This window comes from Homarus americanus, unplaced genomic scaffold (genome assembly GCF_018991925.1).
Source record: "Homarus americanus isolate GMGI-L3 unplaced genomic scaffold, GMGI_Hamer_2.0 scaffold9514, whole genome shotgun sequence".
Classification (NCBI taxonomy): domain Eukaryota; kingdom Metazoa; phylum Arthropoda; class Malacostraca; order Decapoda; family Nephropidae; genus Homarus; species Homarus americanus.
This window is the reverse complement of record NW_024728474.1, coordinates 655,660-666,549: the sequence shown is the minus strand read 5'-3', so window position 1 is coordinate 666,549 and position 10,890 is coordinate 655,660. Positions and strand designations below refer to the sequence as shown.

The 10,890-nt window shown below is 58.8% G+C and overlaps 3 protein-coding genes across 3 annotated transcripts; all 3 read right to left on the bottom strand.

Moving 5' to 3' along the window:
• Positions 1–4,909: 4,909 nt before the first annotated feature.
• Positions 4,910–6,282, bottom strand: LOC121866114 (basic salivary proline-rich protein 2-like). Its single transcript, XM_042365711.1, has 3 exons — positions 5,743–6,282; positions 5,298–5,524; positions 4,910–5,159 (listed from the first exon to the last, which is right to left on the bottom strand). Exons 1-3 carry the CDS (start codon positions 6,280–6,282, stop codon positions 4,910–4,912), a joined length of 1,017 nt encoding a protein of 338 aa, XP_042221645.1.
• Positions 6,283–7,444: 1,162 nt separating this feature from the next.
• LOC121866113 (basic salivary proline-rich protein 2-like) lies at positions 7,445–8,421 on the bottom strand. The gene is made up of 2 exons (XM_042365710.1): positions 8,002–8,421; positions 7,445–7,783 (listed from the first exon to the last, which is right to left on the bottom strand). The coding sequence occupies exons 1-2, from the start codon at positions 8,419–8,421 to the stop codon at positions 7,445–7,447; spliced, it is 759 nt and encodes a 252-aa protein (XP_042221644.1).
• A 295-nt stretch (positions 8,422–8,716) lies between these two features.
• On the bottom strand, positions 8,717–10,377 carry LOC121866112 (basic salivary proline-rich protein 3-like). The gene is made up of 3 exons (XM_042365709.1): positions 9,838–10,377; positions 9,293–9,619; positions 8,717–9,070 (listed from the first exon to the last, which is right to left on the bottom strand). The coding sequence occupies exons 1-3, from the start codon at positions 10,375–10,377 to the stop codon at positions 8,717–8,719; spliced, it is 1,221 nt and encodes a 406-aa protein (XP_042221643.1).
• Between the last annotated feature and the right edge of the window lie 513 nt (positions 10,378–10,890).

Here is a 10,890-nt window from a genome sequence, read left to right as displayed (position 1 = left end):
CTCGGTTACCTCCATCACCACGCACTAGCAGGGTCTGGCAGCAGACTACGGCACCATCCTCGTCATCGACACCTATTACAACCGGCAGCCCCCCTCCCACCTCGCGCAGTCCGCCACTACAACAAAATTCAGCCCATAAGAGCCCGCACCGATAGATATAAGAACAGCACCATCCCATCTATTGTTGAAATAATAAACAGCTTCTGATTTATGTACTGTACAGCCCTGTAAATGTATAGAATGTATATTATTATGTCTAAATAGCATGTAGCTTGTATATTTTCAGCCAGCGGCTGCAACTCTATTAATAAACCGTGTATTATTATTATTATTATTATTATTATTATTATTATTATTATTATTATTATTATTATTATTATTATTATTATAATTATTATTATTATTATTATCATTATTATTATTATTATTATTACTATTATTATTATTAATATGAGCACCACCCCCAGGGGATCAGGGGCCCTCCCACCGGAGCAGAGGTCCTGTCAGGAGCCCAAGGATCCTCTAAGAGGCCCAATGGCCAATCCAAAATCCCAGGGGTCCTCCCTGGTAGGGCTTCTGGTCCCTTGGGAGGGCTCCTGGGCCACTCGGAGGACCCCTGGGCCCCTCGGAGGTCCCGTGCGCCCTTCGGACATCCCCTGGGCTCCTCAGACGTCCCCTTGGCCCTAGGAGGTTGACATGGTCCCTGGGAGGGCTCGTGTGCAACAAGGAGGGGCTCTGTTTCCCCTGGGAGAGCTCCTTGGCCTTTAAGAGGGCACATGGGCCCCTGACAGGGCCTCTGAACAAGTAACTGGGCCCTTGGGCCCCCGAGAGGGCTCCTAGGCTCATGGGTCCCTGGGATGGACCCTGAGCCCCATTAGAGGGCTTCTTCTCCCTTAAGATGGCTCCTGGTCCCCTAGGAGGGTCCCCTGGCCTTTGGGAGGGCATATGGGCACCTTGGAGCACCCCTGAGAGGTCCCCTTGGCCCTTGGGAGGGTTCTTGGAAGGACCCCTGGTAGGGACTCTAGGAGGTCTCTGGGCCGACTGGGAGGGCCTCTGAGCGCTCTGGGAGGTCCTCTGGGCCCTCTGGAAGGGCCTCTGGTTCTCTGGGAAGGACCCTGAGAGGCTCTATGGGCTCCTTGGACAGATCCTGGGCCCCTGTGAGGGCCCCTTGGAGGGCTCCGGACCCGGCCTTTGGGCTCCTGGGTGTGTCTCTGGTCCCCTGGTAGGGCCTTTGAATGGGCCCTGTGAGGGCACCTGGGTGGGCCCCTCGACCCCTAAGCAGGACCCTGGGTTCCTGGGTGGGGAACTGGGTCCCTGAGAGGGCCCCTGGGCGCCTTTGTGAGCCTTTGGACCACTGGGCACCTGAGAAGGCCGCTGGGCCAATTGTTGGGCCCCTACACCCTGATAGTGCACCTAGGCTCCTGTGAGGGCTACTGGGAGGGTTCCTATTCCTGTGTGGGGTCATTTGCCACCTGAGACGAACCCTAGGCTCCTCGAAGCGCCGCTGTGGGCGCCGCTGTCCCTGGGAGAGCCCTTTGCGGTGCCAGTGCCCCTGGCAGGTCCCCTGGGAGTGCGGCTGTCATGGGGAGAGGCCCTGGTGGCGTCACTGTCCCTGGCATGGCTTCTGGGAGCGTCACCTCCAATGAGGGGCCCATGAGAGCGATGCCTTTCCTGTTACGACCCTTTGGACCGCCGCTGCCCCAGAGCGAGTTCATGGGATGTGTCCCTAGGGGTACAACCGCCCTGGGATGATCCCTGGGGACACAGCCGTCCCTGGCAGGGTCCCAGGGGTCACCGTCGCCAATGGGAGGGCCCCTGGGAGCGACAGAGCAGTACGGCCCATGGATGCAGTCGTTTTCGCTCTTTTTAAAACTCTCGGAGATACAACGTTAAATAAAGACATCGCCCATCCTATACATCATAAAGGAGAATAATATCCAACAGGAAATCATAAGCTGTGGTGTTGTGCTGACTGACTGCTCTCTTTTTTTCCTATTAGCTGTAATTTTGTAATTTGGTCTGTTAAGAGAAGGGTCCATGACTCATAGTTAGGCAAGGGTCTGCTAGAGATATGTAATACATATTACAAAATGACCAAGCATGCAATGATCCTCTGGAGGCACTTGGTAGGGTCCTTGTGTACGTCGCTGCCCCTGGGAGGGTCCATGGTGGCGCCACCGCCCCAGAGAAGATCCCTAGATGCACCGTTCGACCCTGGGGCTGTCCCTGGGGGCGACGTCGACCCTGGGAGGGTACCCGGGAGCGCTGCCGTCCCTAGGAAGGTCCCTGGAGATGCCAACCCACCTGGGAGGGCCCCTGGGAGCGCCACTGTCCCTGGGAGCGCCGCTGTCCTTGGGAGAGCCCTTTGCGGCGCCAGTGCCCCTGGCACGTCCCCTGGTAGGGCGGCTGTCATGGGGAGAGACCCTGGTGGCGTCACTGTCCCTGGCATGGCTTCTGGGAGCACCACCGCCCATGAGGGGGCCCCTGAGAGCGACGCCTTTCCTGTTATGACCCTTGGGACAGCCGCTGTCCCAGAGCGAGTTCATGGGATGTATCCCTAGGGGCGCCACCACACTGGGATGATCCCTGGGGGCACAACCGTCCCTGGCATGGTCCCAGGGGTCACCGTCGCCAATGGAAGGGCCCCTGGGAGCGACAGAGCAGTAGGGACCCTGGGTGTAGTAGTTTTTGCGCTTTTTAAAACTCTAGGAGATACAACGTTAAATAAAGACATCGCCCATCCTATACAACGTAAAGGAGAATAATATCCAACAGGAAATCATAAGTTGTGGTGTTGTGCTGACTGACTGCTCTCTTCTCCTATTGGCTGTAATTTGTTCTGTTAAAAGAACAATCCACAAATCATAGTTAGGTAAAGGTCTGCTGGAGATATGTAATACATATTACACAACGACCAAGCATGCGATGATCCCATGGGGGCACTTGGTAGGGTCCTTGTGTACGTCGCTGCCCCTGGGAGGGTCCCTGGTGGCGCCACCGCCCCAGAGAAGATCCCTAGATGCACCGTTCGACCCTGGGGCGGTCCCTGTTACCGAGGTCGCCCTTAGGAGGGTACCTTGGGGGCGCCGCCGCCTCTGGCATGGCCCCTGGAGGCGCCAACCTACCTGGGAGGGCCCATGGGAGCGCCGCTGTCCCTTGGACAGCCCATGGGGCGTCGCCTTCCCTCGGAGGGCCTCTGGGAGTGCCTCTGTCCCTGGGAGAACCCCTGTTTGTTGCAGAGCCCCTCTGAGGGCCCCTGGTGTTGCGGCAACCCCTGAGTGGGCTTCTGGGGCGTTTCTGTCCCCGGGAATGGCCACCACTATCACTGTGACAGCCCCTGGGGATCGGGTGTCCATGAAAATGCTCCTGGGAGAGCGTCAGTTCCCCTGGCAGGTCCCCTGGGAGGGCTGCTGGCATGGGGAGAGGCCCTGGTGGCGTCACTGTCCCTGGCATGGCTTCTGGGAGCACCACCGCCCATGAAGGGGACCCTGAGAGCAACGCCTTTCCTATTACGACCCTTGGGATCGCCGCTGTCCCAGATCGAGTTCATGGGATGTGTCCCTATGGGCCCCACCGCCCTGGGATGGTCCCTGGGGGCACCACCGCCCTTGTCAGGGTCCCAAGGGTCACCGTCGCCAATAGAAGGGCCCCTGGGAGTGACTGAGCAGTAGGGCCCCTAGGTGCAGTAGTTTTTGCGCTTTTTACAATTCTAGGAGATACAACGTTAAATAAATACACCGCCCATCCTATACAACATAAAGGAGAATAATATCCAACAAGAAATCATAAGTTGTGGTGTTGTGCTGACTGACTGCTCTCTTCTATTGGCTGTAATTTGGTCTGTTAAAAGAACAATCCACTTATCATAGTTAGGTAAAGGTCTGCTGGAGATATGTAATACATATTACACAACGACCAAGCATGCGATGATCCCCTGGGGACACTTGGTAGGGTCCATGGGGACGTCGCTGCTCCTGGAAGGGTCCATGGGGGCGCTACCGTTCCAGGGAGGGTCCCTAGGTGAACCGTCGGTACTGGGTTGGTCGCTGGGGGTCCCGCCAATTTTCGTAATGGCCCTGGAGAAACTGCCGCCCTCTGGAGGGGCCCTGTTGCCGAGGTCGCCCTTGGGAGGGTACCCGGGATCGCCGCCGAACCCTAGGAAGGTCCCTGGGGGCGCCGTCGCCCCTGGCATGGCAACTGGGGTCTCCAACCTACCTGGGAGGGCCCATGGAAGCTCTGCTGTCCCTAGGACAGCCCCTGTGGGCGCCGCCTTCCCTCGGAGGGTCTCTGGGAGTGCCTCTGTCCCTGGGAGAACCCCTGCTCGTCACAGTGTCCCTCAGAAAGCCCCTGGGGGTGCAGCAACGCCTGAGTGGGGTACTGGGGCGTTTATGTCCCTGAGAGGGCCACCGATATCTTTGTGACTGCCCCTTGGGATCGGCCGTCCATGGGAAGGCTCCTTGGAGCGCCGCTGTCCCTTGCATTGCCCCTGAGGTCGCCACAGCGCCTCGGAGGGCCCTTTGGAGCGCCGCTGTCCCTGAGGGCCCCTGGGGGAACCGCCATCCCTGAGAGAGCTCCTCAGAGCGTCGCTGTACCTGCGAAACCCTCTGGAGGAGCCGCCAGGCCCTGGAAGGACCTCTATGAGCGTGCCTGTCCCTGGGAGAGCCCTTGGGAATGAAGTTGACCTTGGTTCAGGCACTGGGTTCGCCGACGTCCTTGAGAGAGCCTTTCGGAGGGCCACTGTGTCTGGGAGAGCCCCTGGGGGCACCATCGCTCCTCACAGGGTCCCTGGTGGCCCCACCGCCGAAGAATGGGTCCCTGAAGGCACCGCCGTCCCTGGGAGGGTCGCCGCTATGGGGGGTTCCTGGGAGCGCCGCTGTCCCTTGCATTTCCTCTGAGGGCGCCACCGTGCCTAAGAGTGCCCTTGTGAGCGCTGCTGTCCCTGGAGAGCCCCTGTGCGCGCCGCTAGCCTCAGGCGGACCCCTAGGGACGTCGCTGTCCTTGGCAGAGCACCTAGGGCGCCGCCATCCCTGGGAGGGCCTCTGGGAGCGCCACTGTCTCTGGCATGGCCCCTGGAGGCGTCAACGAACCTGGGAGGGCCCCTCTGAGCGCCTGTGTACCTTGGAGGGTCCTTTGGAGCGCTGCTGTCCCTTGGAGGGCTCCTGGAAAAGCCGCCTTTCCTGTGAAGGTTTTTGGGACCGCCACTGTCCCAGGGCGATCAACTGGGGACGATAAAACCCCTGGCAGAGTCCCTGGGGCCGCCACCTCCCTTGAGAGGGCTCCTGGGAGCGCTACCGTGCCTGGCAGAGCCCCTGAGTGCGCCAGCGCCTCTGGGGGCTTCTAAGCCCCTCGGATGGTCTCTGGGGGAGCTACCGCCCCTGGAATGGTCCCTGAGGACACCACTGTCCCTGGCAGGGACCCAATTGCTGCCGCCGCCCTTGGGATAGTCCCTAGGATCCCCGTCTGCCCTGGGAGGGCTAATGGGAGCACCAGAGCAGTAGGGCCCCTGGGTGCAGTAGTTTTTGTGCTATTTAAAACACTACGAGATACAACGTTAAATAAATATACAGTCCTATACAACGTAAATGAGAATAATATCCAACAGGAAATCATAAGTTGTGGTGTTGTGCTGACTGACTGCTCTCTTCTCCTATTGGCTGTAATTTGGTCTGTTTAAAGAACAATCCACAAATCATAGTTAGGTAAAGGTCTGCTGGAGATATGTAATACATATTACACAACGACCAAGCATGCGATGATCCCATGGGGGCACTTGGTAGGGTCCCTGGGGACGTCGCTGCTCCTGGAAGGGTCCATGGTGGCGCCACCGTCCCAGGGAGGGTCCCTAGGTGCACCGTCGCCCCTGGGTTGGTCGTTGGGGGCCCCGCCGCTTTTTGTAGGGGCCCTGGAGAAACTGCCGTCCTCTGGAGGGCCCCTGTTGCCGAGGTCGCCCTTGGGAGGGTACCCGGGAGCGCTGCCGTCACTAGGAAGGTCCCTGGGGGCTCCGCCGCCCCTGGTATGGCCCCTGGTAGCGCCTTCTTCCCTTGGATGGCCTCTGGGAGTGCCTCTGTCCCTGGGAGAGACCCTGCGGGTCCCAGCGCCCATTGGAGGGCTCCTGTGGGTGCCCGAATCCCTGAGTTGGCCTTTGGGGGAGCTTTCGTCCGTGGGAGGGCCCCTGGAAGGGGCCCTGGGAGCGCCACCGGTCCTGGTAGGGCTCTTGAGAGTGCTGCTAATCCTGGGAGAGCCCCTGGTGGCGCCAACGTCCCTGGTAGGGTCCCTGCCCATCCTAAACAACGTAAAAGAGAATAATATCCAGCAGAAAATCATAAGTTGTGGTGCTGTGCTGACTGACTGCTCTCTTCTTCTATTGGCTGTAATTTGGTCTGTTAAGAGAAGGGTCCATTACTCATAGTTAGGCAAGGGTCTGCTAGAGATATGTAATATATATTACACAATGACCAAGCATGCAATGATCCTCTGGAGGCACTTGGTAGGGTCCTTGTGTACGTCGCTGCCCCTGGGAGGGTCCCTGGTGGCGCCACCGCCCCAGAGAAGATCCCTAGATGCACCGTTCGACCCTGGGGCGGTCCCTGTTACCGAGGTCGCCCTTAGGAGGGTACCTTGGGGGCGCCGCCGCCTCTGGCATGGCCCCTGGAGGCGCCAACCTACCTGGGAGGGCCCATGGGAGCGCCGCTGTCCCTGGACAGCCCATGGGGCGCCGCTTTCCCTCGGAGGGCCTCTGGGAGTGCCTCTGTCCCTGGGAGAACCCCTGTTGGTTGCAGAGCCCCTCGGAGGGCCCCTGGTGGTGCGGCAACCCCTGAGTGGGCTCCTGGGGCGTTTCTGTCCCCGTGAATGGCCACCACTATCACTGTGACAGCCACTTGGGATCGGGTGTCCTTGGGAAGGCTCATGGGAGAGCGCCAGTGCCCCTGGCAGGTCCCCTGGGAGTGCTGCTGGCATGGGGAGAGGCCCTGGTGGCGTCACTGTCCCTGGCATGGCTTCTGGGAGCACCACCGCCCATGAGGGGGACCCTGAGAGCAACGCCTTTCCTGTTACGACCTTTGGGATCCCCGCTGTCCCAGAGCGAGTTCATGGGATGTGTCCCTATGGGCCCCACCGCCCTGGGATGGTCCCTGGGGGCACCACCGCCCTTGTCAGGGTCCCAAGGGTCACCGTCGCCAATAGAAGGGCCCCTGGGAGTGACTGAGCAAAAGGGCCCCTAGGTGCAGTAGTTTTTGCGCTTTTTACAATTCTAGGAGATACAACGTTAAATAAATACACCGCCCATCCTATACAACATAAAGGAGAATAATATCCAACAAGAAATCATAAGTTGTGGTGTTGTGCTGACTGACTGCTCTCTTCTATTGGCTGTAATTTGGTCTGTTAAAAGAACAATCCACTTATCATAGTTAGGTAAAGGTCTATTGGAGATATGTAATACATATTACACAACGACCAAGCATGCGATGATCCCCTGGGGACACTTGGTAGGGTCCATGGGGAAGTCGCTGCTCCTGGAAGGGTCCATGGGGGCGCTACCGTTCCAGGGAGGGTCCCTAGGTGAACCGTCGGTACTGGGTTGGTCGCTGGTGGCCTCTAAGCCCCTCGGATGGTCTCTGGGGGAGCTACCGCCCCTGGAATGGTCCCTGAGGACACCACTGTCCCTGGCAGGGACCCAATTGCTGCCGCCGCCCTTGGGATAGTCCCTAGGATCCCCGTCTGCCCTGGGAGGGCTAATGGGAGCACCAGAGCAGTAGGGCCCCTGGGTGCAGTAGTTTTTGTGCTATTTAAAACACTACGAGATACAACGTTAAATAAATATACAGTCCTATACAACGTAAATGAGAATAATAGCCAACAGGAAATCATAAGTTGTGGTGTTGTGCTGACTGACTGCTCTCTTCTCCTATTGGCTGTAATTTGGTCTGTTTAAAGAACAATCCACAAATCATAGTTAGGTAAAGGTCTGCTGGAGATATGTAATACATATTACACAACGACCAAGCATGCGATGATCCCATGGGAGCACTTGGTAGGGTCCCTCGGGACGTCGCTGCTCCTGGAAGGGTCCATGGTGGCGCCACAGTTCCAGGGAGGGTCCCTAGGTGCACCGTCGCCCCTGGGTTGGTCGTTGGGAGCCCCGCCGCTTTTTGTAGGGGCCCTGGAGAAACTGCCGTCCTCTGGAGGGCCCCTGTTGCCGAGGTCGCCCTTGGGAGGGTATTTGGGAGCGCTGCCGTCACTAGGAAGGTCCCTGGGGGCTCCGCCGCCCCTGGTATGGCCCCTGGTAGAGCCGCCTTCCCTTGGATGGCCTCTGGGAGTGCCTCTGTCCCTGGGAGAGACCCTGCGGGTCCCAGCGCCCATTGGAGGGCTCCTGTGGGTGCCCGAATCCCTGAGTGGGCCTTTGGGGTAGCTTTCGTCCATGGGAGGGCCCCTGGAAGGGGCCCTGGGATGCCACCGGTCCTGATAGGGCTCTTGAGAGTGCTACTAATCCTGGGAGAGCCCCTGGAGGCGCCAACCTACCTGGGAGGGCCCATGGGAGCGCCGCTGTCCCCTGGACAGCCCATGGGGCGCCGCCTTCCCTCGGAGGGCTCTGGGAGTGACTCTTTCCCTGGGAGAACCCCTGTTGGTTGCAGAGCCCCTCGGAGGGCCCCTGGTGGTGCGGCAACCCCTGAGTGGGCTCCTGGGGCGTTTCTGTCCCCGGGAATGGCCACCACTATCACTGTGACAGCCCCTGGTGATCGGGTGTCCATGGGAAGGCTCCTGGGAGAGCGCCAGTGCCCCTGGCAGGTCCCCTGGGAGTGCTGCTGGCATGGGGAGAGGCCCTGGTGGCGGCACTGTCCCTGGCATTGCTTCTGGGAGCACCACCGCCCATGAGGGGGACCCTGAGAGCAACGCCTTTCCTGTTACGACCCTTGGGATCCCCGCTGTCCCAGAGCGAGTTCATGGGATGTGTCCCTATGGGCCCCACCGCCCTGGGATGGTCCCTGGGGGCACCACCGCCCTTGTCAGGGTCCCAAGGGTCACCGTCGCCAATAGAAGGGCCTCTGGGAATGACTGAGCAGTAGGGCCCCTAGGTGCAGTAGTTTTTGCGCTTTTTACAATTCTAGGTGATACAACGTTAAATAACTACACCGCCCATCCTATACAACATAAAGGAGAATAATATCCAACAAGAAATCATAAGTTGTGGTGTTGTGCTATTGGCTGTAATTTGGTCTGTTAAAAGAACAATCCACTTATCATAGTTAGGTAAAGGTCTATTGGAGATATGTAATACATATTACACAACGACCAAGCATGCGATGATCCCCTGGGGACACTTGGTAGGGTCCATGGGGAAGTCGCTGCTCCTGGAAGGGTCCATGGGGGCGCTACCGTTCCAGGGAGGGTCCCTAGGTGAACCGTCGGTACTGGGTTGGTCGCTGGTGGCCTCTAAGCCCCTCGGATGGTCTCTGGGGGAGCTACCGCCCCTGGAATGGTCCCTGAGGACACCACTGTCCCTGGCAGGGACCCAATTGCTGCCGCCGCCCTTGGGATAGTCCCTAGGATCCCCGTCTGCCCTGGGAGGGCTAATGGGAGCACCAGAGCAGTAGGGCCCCTGGGTGCAGTAGTTTTTGTGCTATTTAAAACACTACGAGATACAACGTTAAATAAATATACAGTCCTATACAACGTAAATGAGAATAATATCCAACAGGAAATCATAAGTTGTGGTGTTGTGCTGACTGACTGCTCTTTTCTCCTATTGGCTGTAGTTTGGTCTGTTTAAAGAACAATCCACAAATCATAGTTAGGTAAAGGTCTGCTGGAGATATGTAATACATATTACACAACGACCAAGCATGCGATGATCCCATGGGGGCACTTGGTAGGGTCCCTGGGGACGTCGCTGCTCCTGGAAGGGTCCATGGTGGCGCCACCGTCCCAGGGAGGGTCCCTAGGTGCACCGTCGCCCCTGGGTTGGTCGTTGGGGGCCCCGCCGCTTTTTGTAGGGGCCCTGGAGAAACTGCCGTCCTCTGGAGGGCCCCTGTTGCCGAGGTCGCCCTTGGGAGGGTACCCGGGAGCGCTGCCGTCACTAGGAAGGTCCCTGGGGGCTCCGCCGCCCCTGGTATGGCCCCTGGTAGCGCCTTCTTCCCTTGGATGGCCTCTGGGAGTGCCTCTGTCCCTGGGAGAGACCCTGCGGGTCCCAGCGCCCATTGGAGGGCTCCTGTGGGTGCCCGAATCCCTGAGTGGGCCTTTGGGGGAGCTTTCGTCTGTGGGAGGGCCCCTGGAAGGGGCCCTGGGAGCGCCACCGGCCCTGGTAGGGCTCTTGAGAGTGCTGCTAATCCTGGGAGAGCCCCTGGTGGCGCCAACGTCCCTGGCAGGGTCCCTGCCCATCCTAAACAACGTAAAAGAGAATAACATCCAGCAGAAAATCATAAGTTGTGGTGCTGTGCTGACTGACTGCTCTCTTCTTCTATTGGCTGTAATTTGGTCTGTTAAGAGAAGGGTCCATTACTCATAGTTAGGCAAGGGTCTGCTAGAGATATGTAATATATATTACACAATGACCAAGCATGCAATGATCCTCTGGAGGCACTTGGTAGGGTCCTTGTGTACGTCGCTGCCCCTGGGAGGGTCCCTGGTGGCGCCACCGCCCCAGAGAAGATCCCTAGATGCACCGTTCGACCCTGGGGCGGTCCCTGTTACCGAGGTCGCCCTTAGGAGGGTACCTTGGGGGCGCCGCCGCCTCTGGCATGGCCCCTGGAGGCGCCAACCTACCTGGGAGGGCCCATGGGAGCGCCGCTGTCCCTTGGACAGCCCATGGGGCGCCGCTTTCCCTCGGAGGGCCTCTGGGAGTGCCTCTGTCCCTGGGAGAACCCCTGTTGGTTGCAGAGCCCCTCGGAGGGC